At 45.8% G+C, this 17096-nt stretch overlaps 1 protein-coding gene across 1 annotated transcript in view; it reads left to right on the forward strand.

Moving 5' to 3' along the window:
• Positions 1 to 8963, forward strand: part of LOC113619406 (astrotactin-2-like) — a 151600-nt gene extending 142637 nt beyond the window's left edge. The window contains 3 exon segments of the mRNA XM_027104111.1: positions 8214 to 8251; positions 8254 to 8507; positions 8724 to 8963. Coding sequence (XP_026959912.1) covers positions 8214 to 8251; positions 8254 to 8507; positions 8724 to 8834 — 403 coding nt within the window. The 3' untranslated portion in view covers positions 8835 to 8963.
• The last annotated feature ends 8133 nt before the right edge of the window (positions 8964 to 17096 follow it).

Consider the following 17096-nt stretch of genomic DNA (forward strand, 5'->3'; position numbering starts at 1 on the left):
GTGTTGGTAAAGGATATTGCCCGCCATCCGTCTTTCTGAATCACACTCTGCTCCTGAAATGCAGCCATTTCTAGGGTGAAATACGGCCCCTATTTAGCCGTGTGTAACACCAGTGGGAAAGCCTGTGAAGGCAGGCCTGCTTTTCTAGACGAAGCACACACTCCCAAACAGAGGTTGGAAGATTTTCTTGGGTGTGGGCTTTGGGCGCGCTGTCACTACTTGGAGCCTGCCCAGAGACCTTTGTGTGGGGCTGCAGCTCACTCTCTGGTGCCCTTAGGGACCCAGACTAAAGGCTGAGGTATCTTTTGGGCCCCAAAGGAAGCCTGGAACTTAGGTAACTCCAACCTCCAGGCTCTAAGCGGCAGTGAGAGCAATACATTACCCAGCTCTGTGACCACAGGGCCAAGGAGATGGGCACTGGTCCTCAAATTACTGAATTTATCACCTACTCTTATGAAACAGTCAGTGAATGCATACCCCGGGTTCCAAGGCACATTTCTCCACTTCGCGGCCGAATGATCGTGAACAAGCCTCTTAACCTCTCTGAGTTCTCAATTTTCTCATTTATGTAAAGGGAATCATAGTACAGCTGAAAGGGTTGTTCTGAGTGTTAGATGAGAAAATGCAAGCAATGCTCTTAAAGAATGTAAACAATATTTAATAGTTGTTTAGTAATTGTTAGCACTTGTTACTATAAGTCAGTAAGAAGATTAATGAAGAAACGCTAACAGAGAAATGAAATAGAAAAATACCAAGCAGAGAAATTTTCAGGCTTATAGATATTGTTATATTTATTGATATGATAATAAGGCTCTCACTTGAAGGTATTTTTAGCTTCTTACTGATCCTTTTTTCTCTCCAGTTTCTGTCTTTCCTGAGAATTCTTACCTATATTTTTTCGTTACTTTTTTTTTTTAACATCTTAATTGGAGTATAATTGCTTTAAAATGGTATGTTAGTTTCTGCTTTATAACAAAATGAATCAGTTATACATATATCCCCATATCTCTTCCCTCTTGCGCCTTGCTCCCTCCCACCCTCCCTATCCCACCCCTCTAGGTGGTCACAAAACACTGAGCTGATCTCCCTGTGCTATGAGGCTACTTCCCACTAGCTATCTATTTTACATTTGGTAGTGTATATATGTCCATGCCACTCTCTCACTTTGTCCCAGCTTACCCTTCCCCCTCCCCAAGTCCATTCTCTAGTAGGTCTGCATTTTTATTCCCGTCTTGCCCCTAGGTTCTTCATGACCATATTTTTATGTTTGTTTTTTAGTTTCCACGTATAGGTGTTAGCATACGGTATTTGTTTTTCTCTTTCTGACTTACTTCACTCTGTATGACAGACTAGGTTCATCCGTATCACTATAAATGACCCAATTTTGTTCCTTTTCATGGCTGAGTAATATTCCATTTATATATGTGCCACATCTTCTTTATCCATTCATCTGTCAATGGACACTTAGGTTGCTTCCATGTCCTGGCTATTATAAATAGAGTTGCAAGGAACATTGTGGTACATGACTCTTTTTGAATTATAGTTTTCTCAGGGTATATGCCCAGTAGTGGGATTGCTGGGTCGTATGGTAGTTCTATTTGTAGTTTTTTAAGGAACCTCCATACTGTTCTCCATAGTGGCTGTATAAGTTTGCATTCCCACCAACAGTGCAAGAGGGTTCCCTTTTCTCCACACCCTCTCCAGCATTTATTGTTTGTAGATTTTTTGATGATGGCCATTCTGACTGGTGTGAGATGATATCTCATTGTAGTTTTGATTTGCATTTCTCTAATGATTAATGTTGTTGAGCATTCTTTCACGTATTTGTTGGCAATCTGTGTATCTTCTTTGGAGAAATGTCTATCTAGGTCTTCTGCCCATTTTTGGATTGGGTTGTTTGTTTTTTGATATTGAGCTGCATGAGCTGCTTGTAAATTTTGGAGATTAGTCCTTTGTCAGTTGCTTCATTTGCAAATATTTTCTCCCATTCTGAGAGTTGTCTTTTTGTCTTGTTTATGGTTTCCTTTGCTGTGCAAAAGCTTTTAAGTTTCATTAGGTCCCATTTGTTTATTTTTGTTTTTATTTCCATTTCTCTGGGAGGTGGGTCAAAAAGGATCTTGCTGTGATTTATGTCATAGGGTTTTCTGCCTATGTTTTCCTCTAAGAGTTTGATAGTGTCTGGCCTTACATTTAGGTCTTTAATCCATTTTGAGTTTATTTTTGTGTATGGTGTTAGGGAGTGTTCTAATTTCATTCTTTTACATGTAGCTGTCCAGTTTTCCTAGCACCACTTATTGAAGAGGCTGTCTTTTCTCCACTGTATATTCTTGCCTCCTTTATCAAAGATAAGGTGACCATATGTGCGTGTGTTTATCTCTGGGCTTTCTACCCTGTTCCATTGATCCATATTTCTGCTTTTGTGCCAATACCATACTGTCTTGATTACTGTAGCTTTGTAGTATAGTCTGATGTCAGGGAGCCTGATTCCTCCAGGTCTGTTTTTCCTTCTCAAGATTTTCCTTACTTTTCTAAAAAGGATTTCAAGCATCCCACTAACTGAATGACCTCACATAAGACCCTCCACGTTCGGATTCTGTGCTGGCATCTCTCCTTTGATCCATTTCAACCACACTCCCTAAGCGACCACTATATGCCAGACTCTGGTGTATAAAAAGGAACAAGGTCCAAGGTGCATCTCCTAGAAGCTGACAGTCTATGGCGGGAAGGGGTGGTGGTGCGGGGGCGGGGGGGGGCATGGGGGAGGGATGGGCATGCAAGCAAATCATTCTTCCTGTAAGTGAAGAGGTTGTACTAGAGCAACAGTATTAAGGATGGGGCTGCCCAGACACCTGATATTGTAAGGTGGAGAGGCAACTGGGGTCCTCTGCTCACCAGAGAGAAAAGAGAGGGAAGAGTCTGGACGCATCCATGTCCTGCCCCCCCCTGCTTCAATCCAAGAGAGCAGCTCTACTTTCTTCAGTTTTCTGTACCCAGATCCCGGAAAAATTATAGCTTGAATAGAATGTTTTGCTGCCAGTTTTATTTTTTTTTTTTTTTAACATTGAACAAAAAGCTTCCTTTCGTCCCTTTGTGGGCTGACATCCCAGGATTTGCTCCCAGATGTGTCTGCTTTACACATCATTCACTTTGTTCCTTATCATGTGTGTTATTGAGTTAGCTCACGTGGGCCTGGCAGGCCGTCTCCTTGTGTCGCCTGTGAGCTCTGTGGGGGCAGGGTCCCTGCAGCCTCCCCTGGTTATCCCCAGCCTTCGAGCAGAGCCAGCCATACAGGAGGTGTCCCCTGGACTTTGGCCGACATCTGAGGGTTGGCTGGTCAGTGGAGAACAGAGATCTGCTTTTTCTGTGTGCCTGTGATGGATGGGAGTGAAAAGCTGTAAAGGATGAAAGAAAGCTCTAGAGAGGCAGGTTTAAGTTCAAGGGCAGATAGTATTTCCTGCATGTCTCCTCACGAGGACGTGTGATTCCTAGACCCTTAAAGCAAAGAAGACTGGGCACACACTCAGTTCCACGTTCCCTTGCCCATGCCTCTGGGTGCTCTGGGCATTGTGAATGGTGAGGTACCACCTCCTCTTCCAAGGAAGCTGAATTTGAGCCTCACCTTCCAGGCTGTTATGAAGGCACAGGTCTCCCCTGCTGTCCAAAAGTAGAGCATTCCTATGAAACCTTTCATAAGCTGAAATGGTGTAAAGTGAAGAAGCGATCACCTTAGGACACATGTTGCTAACGGATGCAGAGAATAAATCACAGAGGCTCACAGACACAGTTCAAAGCTCTGGCAGCTTGATGCTGAGATGCTGAGCGTAGTTCCAACGTAAGGAGCTTGGTGGTGCCTGTCTCACTGCTCAGGGTGCGAGCTGCTTCTAGAAGGCTCCCTGCAAAACAAACACTGAACGCTGTTTTTCCTTTTCGCCTTTTGCAAAAATGAAAATCCTCTTCGGGTTTCTTTCGATTACTGAAAAGAGGTACGAATGTGGGTCTTTCGTAAAAGCGAACTGGCGTAAAAGTGAAGTTTTGAAAAGCGGGGGACACCTGTATACTTGTCAGTTGAGTAGGATAAAACACATTTATTGAGTGTCTTACTTTAATGTATAACTTTCTAATGCTTCATCTCATTATGCCCGGGTTTCCAGCTGTCCTCTTGAACGTGGGGGTGGGCAGGTCTGCTTAGGAAGACAAGGCGAGCACCTGAGTGGGAGGCCTGGCCTTGCACACCTGCACTCACGCAGAGTTCCCTTCCACATGAGAGGAGGCAGGGGCCCCCGGGAGAGGAGAAAGACTGTGTGTTGGGGTGCGTGAGGGGCCATCCAGCATTCAGGGTGCGTCACTTGCCTGGTGGATTCACGGAGGCTTCGTCTCCTTTTATATGCTGTGCACGTCTTGGTAAAGTGCTAAATGTTTTGTGCCGGCACAAACGCCCCTTTTGTGTCACTCCAGCTCCTGCTGGTGGCTCTTCGCAGCCCACAATAAGTTGTACATTTATTTCCGCTAGGACTTTTCAAAAAGGAACACGCGCTCTGCTGTACAAGAAAAATCTGTCTCTCCCACCTACCCACACCCCCTCCCCCAGAAGTGAAGCCCAAAGATTAGCTCCCTGGGTGGTCTTTTTAGTCTCCTGAAATAACCCGGACTCCGAGGAAGGAGGTGGTGTTAGGTGGCTTCCAAGATGGGGAAGGTTTCCGGACTCCAAGGAAGGAGGTGGTGTTAGGTGGCTTCCAAGATGGGGAAGGTTTCCGGACTCCGAGGAAGGAGGTGGTGTTAGGTGGCTTCCAAGATGGGAAAGGTTTCCGAAGGCTGGGCTTGCTCCCCATTTTTTGCAAAAAGAGGGCGTAGAGGGGTCTTTAGAGGGCTGGGCGAGAGTTATCTTGGAGGACAGTGCTGGAGACGTTTGGCTTGGGCCTCGTAGTCTCACTGCAAACACAGAGCTCTGACATTACCTCCAAATTGAGTTCTGGAGCATTTAGTCCCAGAAAAGCACTGGAGGACTGAAAGATGTTCATCACACGGCCTGGATCTCGAGTTTATTTTTATAATCCTGTTTGTTATGTGAATTTTTGAAGAGATGGAAGAGGCCCAGACCTTTCTGCTGTAGAGAACGGATATAGATCCTACTCAACAGGCAGATTGATAACAGACACTCCTTAGCACTTAAACTATGCCAGACCCTGTTCTGAGTGCTTTACACATATTAATTGGTGAAATCTCTGCAGTTCCAATGCCTGGGGTAGGTGATGTCATTATTCCCATTTTACAGATGAGGAAACTGAGGCCCAGAGAGCTTAAGTAACTTGTTGGAGGTCCTACAGCCAGTAAGTGACATAGCCAAGATGGAGGAGCAGGCAGTCTGGCCCCCCAGGATGAGGTCTCAACCACAGCATGGCCTGGCCTCTTGGAGATGAACAGCCTCACCCCCTAACCAGTGTCTGAGTAGAGTCATGCTGTCCCACCTATCACCTCTTGGTGATATCCCAGACTCTCAGGGTCCTAAGAAGAAACCATCATACGGCCACATAAGAGTACCTGCCCCTACAACATAGGAGCCTCATTCAGCCTTAACCCTTGGTGCTCCTGTGTCCTGGAGAGACACAGATTTCCCCCAGTTATTCACATCCTTGTTATGTATGCCAGGCCCTGTGGTAGACACTGGAGCTTCAGCAAAGGCACGAGAATCCCTGTGCCTGTCCTCACCTCGTGCAGGCGAAGGAGAGGGCTGGAAGGCACTCACCTTCTGGTGTGATGCTGGCCAGGATGGTAGAGGGATGGGTGCCCTGGGGCACGCAGCAGAAATCCCACCCATGGGAGGCTGATGGGGGCTTCTAGATGCAATTAATAATTAATTACTGAGACTCAAACAATTAGCAGGCACTAGTGAAGCCAAAAGCAGAGGGAGGGAGGGTGGTAAACAGTGTTCCTGGCAGAGACCCGGAGGCAGGTGAGAGCCTGTCCCTTCTTGACTGTCAGCCATGCCAGTCCCCGGTGAGCCCATCCACAGAGGCACCTGCCTGGTCATGCAAGCAAAGAGGCTTTCGAGACTTATTTCCTTTGGGCTCCAGACCTCTGCATGGAAGGAAAAGAATATCAAACTTGTCTTGTGACTGTCCCATACCACACCCTGATCTGCACTCTCTAACTGTGTCATCTCATTTAACCCTTCTCACAAGGAACCTGAGGCCCAGAGAGGGAATTTGTCTCCTGTCCAGGAAGAGGAAGAGGAAGAGGTGGGCTTGGCATGGAGGTCGGGATATTGCCAAGCCTGGGCCTCTCACACCAGTGCCCTGACATCTGACCTGCCTTTGAGGAGTGATTTCAATGCTACCAGGAAATCCCTGACTGTAGAATTCCAGTTTAGTCCTGGTGGTCTGGCTGAGGCGACACTGTTGTCCTGATCAGTTGTTTTGTTCATTAACCTATATATAACTGGGCAAGGTTCAGTGCGAGTGATTCAGCCATTCTATGCAAGTCAGCTGGAGTGGTTCACCTAGGGCGAGAGGAGCTCCACTTTCAAGATGGCATTCAAGTTGGTGCTCGCTGCCAGCTGGGAGCTCAGATGGGGCTGCAGGTTGAGGGACCCAGTAACTTCAACTGGGCCTCTCCATGGACTGCTTGGGTTCCCACACAGTATGGTGGTCGAGTTCCAAGAGAGCAAGGTGCATGGGATGGCATTTTATGACCTAACCCTGGACGTCACAGAGCAGCATTTCTACTGTACTTTATTGGTTGACGCAGTCGTCCGCATCAAGCCAGTTTCAAGGAAAAGAGACAGAGAGCCTAGCATTCAATGAAAAGAGTGCCAAGGTCACCTTGGAAGAAGTGCGTGTGGGATGGGAGATAGTGTTGTGGCTATCTTTGGAAAATACAATCTATCACAAATATTTACTATTTACTAGGCACCGCTCTAGATGCTAAGTATACTCCAGAAAATAAAACAAAGACCCCTGCCATCACGGACCTTATATACAAGCAGAGAGGGGTTGGGGGGTGGGGGGAGACAGACAATAACATGGCAAATAAATAAAGCATGTAGTAAGTTAGAGGTGATAAGTGCTGTTTAAAAAAGAGCAGGATAAGGGGGTCTGGAGTGTGGGGTGAGAGTAGCAATTTTTTTTATATAGCAAATTCTTATTACCTCTTTTATACATATTAGTGTATATATGTCAATCCCAATCTCCCAATTCACCCCACCACCATCACCCCCCCACCCCCCTTGGTGTCCATACATTTGTTCTCTACATCTCTGTCTCTATTTCTGCCTTGCAAACTGGTTCATCTGTAGCATTTTTCTAGATTCCACATATATTCGTTAATATATTTGTTATTCTCTTTCTGTCTTACTTCACTCTGTACAACAGTCTCTAGGTCCATCCACGTCTCTACAAGTGACCCAATTACGTTCCTTTTTATGGCTGGGTAATATTCCATTGTATATATGTGCCATGTGTTCTTTATCCATTCATCTGTCGATGGGCTTTAGGTTGCTTCCATGATGTGGCTATTGTAAATAGTGCTGCAGTGAACACTGGGGTGCATGTGTCTTTTTGAATTATAGTTTTCTCTGGGTATACGCCCAGTAGTGGGATTGCTGGGTCATATGGTAAGAGAGTAGCAATTTTAAATAACATAATCAGAGAGGTTTTCCCAAGAATATGTCATTTGAACAATAAGGTGAAATGAGAAGAGAGAATGAGTGTGTATATATCTGGGGAAAGAACATTCCCAGAAGAAGGAACTACCAGTGCAAAGGCCCCGAGGCACAGAATGCCTGAGGTATTTGAAGAATGATGAGATCAGTGTTCCTGCGGTAGGAAGTGAGAAGAGCTGTAAGAGGAGATGTGAAAGGAGCAGTAGGTGGTCAGGTCATAGAAGAACTTTAACTTTTACTCTGAAAGAAATGGAAAGCTATTGGAGGATCCTGAAAAAAAGAGAAACACGATCTAACCAAATTTTCAAAGGGAACACTGTGGCTGCTTTGTTGAGAACAGACTGTAGGGGAGGGAGGTCGGAGGTGAGGAGGACAGGTAGAAGACTACTGCAGTAATCCAGGTGAGAGGTGATGGTGGCCTGGGCCGGGTTTAGATTCAGGAAGCATTTTGAAGTTCATATCTCCTTAAAGAGAGAAAGAGATCTTCCCCTGCCGCCGTGGTGTTGCGCGGAGGCGGAGGCTGGGGTGCACTAAAGGTTCAGCTCCACCCGTAACCCACCGCCCTGGCCGAGGAAGGCATTGCTGCTGCAGGTGTAATGACGTTAATACCGAGCTGCAAGAGGTGCTGAGGACCGCCGTCATCCACGATGGCCTAGCACGTGGAATTCGGGAAGCTGCCAGAGCCTTAGACAAGCGCCAAGCGCATCTCTGTGTGCTTGCATCCAACTGCGATGAGCCTGTATGTGTCAAGTTGGTGGAGGCCCTTTGTGCCGAGCACCAGATCCACCTGATTAAGATTGATGACCGCAAGAAACTAGGGGAATGGGTAGGCCTCTGTAACAGTGACAGAGCGGGGCTTCCCTGGTGGCGCAGTGGTTGAGAGTCCGCCTGCCGATGCAGGGGACGCGGGTTCGTGCCCCGGTCCGGGAAGATCCCACATGCCACGGAGCGGCTGTGCCCGTGAGCCATGGCCGCTGAGCCTGCGCGTCCAGAGCCTGTGCTCTGCAGCGGGAGAGGCCACGGCAGTGAGAGGCCCGCGTACCGCAAAAAAAAAAAAAAGTGACAGAGGGGGAGACCCCATCAAGCGGCTGGTTGCAGTTGCGCAGTGGTTAAGGACTATGGCAAAGAGGCTCAGGCCAGGGATGCCCCTAAGGGGCACTTCCAGTGCAAGAAATGATCAAATACAAAAACCGGACTCTTGTTCCTCAAAAAAAAAAAAAAAAAAAAAGAGAGAGAGAAAGGTAGGTGTCAAGCACGATTCCATAGCACACCCTTATCTGTCCTGTGACATTGGCTAGTCTTTGCAGAGGGAGGAAGGTGGGCTTCTTGTCTTGGCTCACCCTGAGCCCCCTTTCTTGAGAAACGATTCTTATTCTTTCAGATAATTTCCTTAGACTCTTTTTTGTTCCCCACAAGTTGTACTTTAAGCAGTGGGTCCTACCCACTTCCTGGGGAATGGTAGCCCTATACAATGCTCTGGGACTGTGGTTTCTGTGGTGTATCAATGGGGAAAAGGCCGCCTTTATTTTTTTCCCCTTCTGAATATTTACAACGTGCACTTCCTCTGAAAAGTCCTGAAGTAAAGACCTTGTTTAACTTAGTTCAGCACATTATTTCTCAAATATATTTGACTCCAGGAAGTTTTTCCATTAGCATGCTTCCTCGGAACAATTTGGGAAAAGCTGATCTTATTTCAGTGACCTTCCTCCAAGGAGGAGATCATCAAAGCAGCCAGGTCTCAGTTATCTGCGTGACTTGGAGCTGCCTGTCCCAAACCAGTTTGCCAGGCTGCTCTGGCCTTTCTGGCCTCCTGCCTGCAGTCTCCTCACCTCTGAGGTCCTGCAGAGGCTGCCCTTTGCTGGGACAGTGCTGCCCCATCCACATCGCTGTCTGCACTGAGATGTCCTGTGCAGGAACGCTTAAGAGTCAGCACCCCGAGGTTGTCCCTGACTCTCCCATTTGTTGCTACAATCATTTATGGGCACTTATTCTATGATGCTGAGCTGTTGGAAGATGCAGAGATGAATCCAAGCTGGGTCTTGCTCTCAAGGTGATTCAGGTACATCAGTAGCAGTCATGTAAGGGGAGCTAAAGTAAGAATTGCTATAGGAATCATGCAGCTTTAAGCGCGCACACACACACACACACACACACACACACACACACACACAATATCAGTAACCAGAAGAGGGTTTGGGATTCAGAACTTGCAAATTATAGCCACAACGTTTGACCTTGGACACATTTTTTCACACTTCTATCATGGTTTTCAAGAAATCCACAAGAAAAATCTTCATTTGCTGTAGTAAATAGTTTAACCGCCTGGCCAGCCTAAGGCAAAGAAACCCTAAAGAATAGAACCGGACTGCCGGTTCCCTCACAGTGTGTCGTAAATGTACTGTCCCCTCCCACTCGCTTCCTGTGGAGCCTCAGAACCTAAAGGAGGTGTGGGTGGAGGGGAGAAGAGGAAGGAGAGACGGGGTAGAGGGAGGAGCGGGCAGGCCAGGAACGCTGAGGCTGGTGGTGAGAGACTTTTCCTACTGGGGACTCACCCTTGGGACTTTGTGATGGAAACTATTCTAGAAACTGCTGGAGGCTCCTACCCTCCCCAGCTGGGGGTAGCCTTGAGGGGTTGCACTGGTGGCCAGGTGTCCCATCCTCTTCCTCAATCATCTTGTAGGATTAGCTAGTATGAATGGTGCATCTCCTGCCTTAAAGAATGGATCATTTCACAGGGCTCTATTTTTTTTTTTCTCTGATTGTGTTTAAACTTTCTGTTTCTGAAGGTTAAGCCCAAGGAATACAGCCCAGGAAAATCTCTGAAAATGAGTTCTCTCTCTATAAATCAATAACAAGAAAACGTAGACCCTCAGAAGCCAAGAACATGGTAAGGGAGAGAGGTGTCCAAAAGCAGAGCCCCTAGAAAATGGTGACCCCCCACCCCTCCCTGCTAACATTCTTCCACACTCACCGAGCCTTGGTTTCTTCATCCATAAAATGGGAGTATGGATGCTTAGTTCTCAGGGTTGCCATGAGGATTAGATGAAAACCCAGCATGGTCCCTGGTAATTAATGTTGCTCTGTAAATGGTAGCTGTCGTCAGCATCATGGTCATTGTTGTGGAGGGAGGAGGTATCCATGAAGACTACATGGAGAAAATGACATCAAGGAAAATAGGATGTAGGCATGTGAACATTGTGGGAAAAGATGGAATTCCAGGCGGAGGACTAGCCTAGTAGAAGCACAAGGTCCTGAAAGCTTAAGACACTCTTAGAGAAGATGCTCCCCTGCGCTGACAGCTTCTCCTGTGTGGACTTAACCCCGGCAGTTCTAACTCAGGGTCATTGAATGACACTTTGACTTTGATCCCACTGCTGGTGTTGTCCTTGTGAAGTGGCCCCTCTTTAATACTCATTGATACCCACAAAGCAAGGCAAAGGACGTGTTCCAGTTCAGCTGAAACCTTGCTCAGTTAAAACCCTGACTGACACGATGACAATCAGAAAAACTTTAAAAAACTCATTAATTCTGAATCCGTTAAATCAGTTTCCTGACTCCATGGAGACTAGGAAGGGACTTCACCTTTTAATTCATTAAAGGAGTGATTTTTTTTTCAAGTGTAAGAAACAGCAAGAAAATGCATGTCCTGTTTTCCAGGTGCAGGGAACAAATAATATGTGAATGTAAATTATGCCCCAGACAGGAGACACTATTGACTACTTTTTGGCGCTCAGCTTTGCAAAGTCCATTTTGCAACTGGGGAGTCAGAGACTGTCAGCAGAGAGGTTATCTGCTAGGATTACTAGGTCTGATTCCATTTTCCAAACTCTTTCCACATTATCACGTTGTCTTCTGTGATAACCAGACTGTGTACTAGACATTTCTCATTTTTAGAGTTGACTGTAAAATGCATGATTCGATTCTGCTTTTGTCAATTAGAACAATATCACTAAAGCTAAAACCACCCTGACTGTCCCACCCACATTCACCATTGCTAGTCCCATCCTTTCTTTATTTCTGAGTTTCTTTCCTCAAAATTAGCCACTCGTGTAAATGCGGTTTCAATCTTTCCAACATAACTTTAAATGAGTTTGTTGTCGCTTTTCAGTCCTTTAAAAATACTTTTCCATATATGTCACCTACCCAAAGGAAAGCTCTAATGTGTGCATGTTTTCTTAAATGGTGTCATACTATATATAACATTCTGCATCTTGCTTTTTCCCTCAGAAATATTTTTTGAGCTCTACCCATGTTGACACATATAGAGTCAGTCCATTCCTTTTAAGAGCAGGAGAACATTCCAGCACATGAATATACCATTTTTATTCCACAGTGCCCTGGCTGAAGGTTATTTAGGTTGTTTCCAATGCTTTGCTGTCACAAACAGCGCCTCGGTGATCACCTTGTTCACATATATCTATGTGTGCTATGTTTGCACCCTTGAAAAGCTCACACTTAAAAGCTAACGAGTGGAATGCTCATTCTAGATCATTTTTATCTGTGTGAGAAGCAGTTTCCTGAAGGGCCTCTGATCCTGGGATCTGGGTTGACCATCTGGTTTACAGAGTTACTGACAGTCTTGAAGGGAATGTAAAGATTCAGACCTCTCCTTTGAAAGTTAGATTCTGATGCCCAGAGAGACGAAGGGACTTGACCGTGGTCGCGGTACCCAGAGCTCCTCCTTGCATGCGCTCAGCGAGCTTTACTGCTTACCTGTGTCCTTCCCATCTCCTCTTGGCTCTCGGCAGCGGTCACCTACATCTTCAGGTATGCGCTACACCTGACTCTCTCTGCCTTCGGGCTTTAGAAGAAACTTGGGAGGGGGCAGTGGTAGGAGTAATACCCTCAAAAAATTGCGCAACCCTCAACAAATGACAGACAGGAAGCTGGTGGAAAAATACCCCAGGTTCCTTGCCCCTTGGTGGAAAGATTCTAGGTGCCTCCTACCCAGCCTCTGACAGACTCCAGCAAGACTGCAACCATTTCCCATATGGTGACCCACTTATTAACACACCCTTGTTAGCTTTCCTCCCTCCCTTGTCTCTCTCACTTCCCAGCCCCTCACCTGCTTCCTGGGATCACCTCCCAAATCAACTACCTGCACCCAAATCCTTGTCTCAAGGTCTGCTCTTCACGGAACTCAAAGACTGCATCTGTATGCCAGGGTCTGTGCCAGGCAGAAGAGGATACAAGAAATGAATAATATATGATTCGCTGCTCTTAACGAGTCACAAGCCAGTGACCCAGGTCTTCTGACTCTCAGTGCAGTGCTCTTTGTGCTGTGCATATCTGTGCATTTTAATTCAATGACATTCTTTAAAAAAAAAAAGCAACGAGTCTTCCCAGCAATCAGTCTGACTAAATGAAGTTTTATTGTAATAAGTTAATTCCACTGCTTTTTTTTTTTAATAGTAAAGACCTGACTAAAATATTAATCCTTAAACTCAGACCTTCACTGGATACCAAGCAGTTTCCCCGACGCGCTATCGCCATCTCCATTTTTCTGATATATATGTTTCTCCTCCCTCTGTTCTTAGAAAATGTTGATGTTCAGTTCACCCTGATCAGTGTTTAGCTCTTCTGGTCAATTTATCTTATTTATTGACCTGAGCAGAAAATCAATGTAGTCTTCATTTGCCGTCCTGTTTAATTCGGGAGAATTGGATTCTGTGGAAACTGTGCCCAAACTACTAGAACCTTGATAGGGTACCATCTACTCCAGAGAGCCTTCCAGGGTCCAGCCTTAACTGACCTCCTCTCCTACCCCCTCCCTGTTTCCACTCCCACCCCTTTAAAAACAGAGACAGTCAAGACCAGATTTGTGTGCTTAGTAAGTACAAATGGATGTAAAGTTTGCTTTCAGAACGGGCTGGGTCTCCGAGATCTCTGCCCAAAGACTCCCTTCTCGCGGGGCCGCTTTCATAAATGCACAGGGAGGCAAAATGCCTTTGCCATAAATAAATAACGTGACCAAGAACACTTCTGAAAAGCTGGTTGCTTTCACATTCTAACAACTGCTGGGGAGCCTCAGGTCCAAAACTGCTGCAGGAGTTTTCCTTTCAAACAGACCTCGAATCCTAACCCCAGCTCCTCCCTGATTAACTGAGACTTTGGGCGAATTACTTTCCCCCTCTGAACTTCTGTTTGCTCACCTGTAAAAGGAGGCATCGAGGATATTGTTGTCAGAATAACAGAAAATACCCCTGACACTCACATCAGGGCACTGGGCTCCTACTGGGTTTTTTTTTGTTTTTTTGTTTTTTTGTTTTTTTTTTTTTTGCGGTACGCGGGCCTCTCACTGCTGTGGCCTCTCCCGTTGCGGAGCACAGGCTCCGGACGCGCAGGCTCAGCGGCCATGGCTCACGGGCCCAGCCGCTCCGCGGCATAGTGGGATCTTCCCGGACCGGGGCACGAACCCGCGTCCCCTGCATCGGCAGGCGGACTCTCAACCACTGCGCCACCAGGGAAGCCCGAGTCATTGTATTTTTAAAAAGAACTTATATTTCTTTTGGTCACCTTCAAATATCAGTGATCATTCAACACATGTTCCTACTTACCATTTTCTTTTGAAAACGAAGAGTAAAGCCCAATTTATCCCCAATTCCTGGGCAGAAAGGGGGCCCACGTGTTTTCTTTCTAGAAACTGGCAGGTAAATGTCTGTCTTGGCATTGGGATCCCCCTTTAGCCTGTGTCTGAGCAGAGCCTGCATGGAAGAGGCTTTTGGTCAGTATCTGACTGAAGTAAGGAAGTAGGGATGGCTGGTTGTTGCTGCCCTGGAGTGAAAAATATGAATTTCTGGAAAACAATAAACAATTGCAGTATTTGGGACACATTATACTTTAAAAAAAAAAAGTCTGTTTATTTGAAATTCAAATTTACCTGATGTCCTGAATTTTTATTTGCTAAATCTGGCACCCCTAATATGAGGTGGTCATCCAATGACATTGAGCTGGTGACATTTGAGCCAAGAGGCTGTCTGGGGAAAGAGCATTTGTGCTTGGATCAAAGATCGCACGATAACAATTGTAGCTCTCGAGGCAGCGGGATTAACGGATTTGTTTTTCTTTTTACTTTTCAGTGTTTTCTAAACATCTTAAAACAGCAACGTATGACTTTTCTAATAATAAAAAAAAATAATAATTGAGGGCTTCCCTGGTGGCGCAGTGGTTGAGAGTCCGCCTGCCGATGCAGGGGACGTGGGTTCGTGCCCCGGTCCGGGAAGATCCCACTATGCCGCGGAGCGGCTGGGCCCGTGAGCCATGGCCGCTGAGCCTGCGCGTCTGGAGCCTGTGCTCCGCAACGGGAGAGGCCACAACAGTGAGAGGCCCGCGTACCGCAAAAAAAAAAAAAAAGAAAAAAAAATTTGGTTGAAAGTCAGTGAGCTGGATAGGGTATAGCCTGGCCCGACCAGGATTGACATATAGCTTTATCCATCTTCTTTCCTTTGCTTCCTGCAGACCAGGCCCTCAGTCACCCCACCCAGTTTAACCAGCCTCCTCCTTTGCCTCTTTAACAAACCGTCTACCCTCAGACCACGTAACCGACCGTAAATGTCTGTATATGAGGGCAGCACCTACTCCACAAATTCACCCGACAAAGGAGGCTGTCACCTTGAGTATGGCTTTCTCACACATAAAGGGTATTTTTGCAACTAATTTCTTTTAAACAACAACTGCTTAGGGGAAGATACATTAGACTAGATCAGGAATTATAGGTGAAGAGTTGGAATAAAGTAGTTTTGTTCAAAAAGAGTAGGCAAGAGCAGTAATTCTAAATGTATTATTATGTGCAATAGGAGATTTTAAACAGGTAGGGGTATTACTAAAGTAATACATGAAATACTCTAGATATGTGACTGGTTCATTTACAGTTCTAAGTCAAGTTTATATTTTCAGGCAAATCAAATAACTCTTCTCAGGAAGGTGGTGGTGAATTTCCTTATATTCAGTAATACGTGGGGAAGGGCTTGCTAGACACTGAATACTGCAGACTTTTCCATCTTAGCTGTTACAGTAAATAACAGCTAAGGGACTTCTAGCGGTTAAGACTAGGCGTTTCCACTATGGGAGGCATGGCTTCGATCACTGGTCTGGGAACTAAGATCCTAATTTTTTGCCACATGGTGCAAAAAAAAAAAAATAACAGCTAACATGTCTTGAATACTTACTTTGTGACCAGTTCTAAATGTTTTGTCTGTGTTAATGCATTTTATGCTTAGAGCAACCCCATGTCCAGGGTGATATTGTTACTTCTGTTTCACAGTTAAGATCTTAGGCAGTCTGGTTCCAGAGCCTGCACTTAAAAAAAATATATATATATGGAAAATATCAAACATATACAAAAGTAGCTGGAGTAACCTCACCTCATAGCTCAGAGCCCAGCTGTCAATCAAGTGGTACCATATTGCTCATCCCAGCCTGCATTCAGATTCTAGATCCTCCACTTTCTTGCTGTGGAGTACTGTGCCTGTCCCCAGGCCTCGCTATGCCTCAGTTTCCTCTTCTGTAAAAGGGAGGGTAAGGAGCACAGGTGCTGTTTCATGGGTTTGGGGTAAGATAGCACATTTTGCCCCGCTCCCTTTTTGACGCATAGGAGACATAGCATTATGGGATTAACGTTCATTTCCCGACTGTAACAGAAGCTGCCAGAGGACCAGGCTGACTGAAGACCGCTGACCGCTGAACAGTAGGTATTCAGTAAATGTCTGTCAGGGAAAGTGAAATGTCTTGTCTCCTGGAGCCCCAAAGCTCCACCGCATATGGCTCCTTGTCTTTAAGCAGAGAAATTTCCCTTCCCAAGTTAATAGTTAGAACTGCTCAGAACCTTTTCAAAAATAAACAGTCTTTAAGAGAAATTGTATACTAATGCAAATATCAAGGTACCTCTGGCTACTGTTAGCAAAATAAACTGAACAGTGAATACAAGTACATTAGATGCAGCAACGCCAGTCGTGTGGATTCTAGGAACTTTGCTCTGATGACGAGCCTACAGAATTGTTTCTAGAGAGAGTGGAATTGCTTTGTGTATGTGAAGGCTAGCAGAGAGCTGAGTTCTTCCTAGGCTAACCTCAAGGCCACTGGCACCAAATGGAATTTTAGGCCAGGCAGAGAGGTAAAATCACTAATAAGATTAATGAGAAATTGTCTTTCTTTGAGCAGCTGCGTCAGGCAGAACTAGGTTGATCTCATACCTCTGCCACTACCAGCTGGGAAAAGGTCACTTCCCTTCTTGGAGACATGATTTGCTTGCCTGTAAAATGGAGATAGCAATCATGGGGCTGACTCATTATGAGACTTAATGAGATAATATTACAAGTGTGTCTCCCCTCTTTAAACAGGCTCTTGTCTTCTTTAGCAACAGCGCCATTCACAGTGTATCCACATTTTTCACGCAAGAAAACTGAAGCTCAGAGAGGTTAAGTACCCTACTCAGAGTCAC

Source organism: Aethalodelphis obliquidens, unplaced genomic scaffold, assembly GCF_003676395.1.
Source record: "Aethalodelphis obliquidens isolate GAN/ISIS:26980383/991018 unplaced genomic scaffold, ASM367639v1 scaffold7, whole genome shotgun sequence".
NCBI classification, from domain to species: Eukaryota; Metazoa; Chordata; class Mammalia; order Artiodactyla; family Delphinidae; genus Aethalodelphis; species Aethalodelphis obliquidens.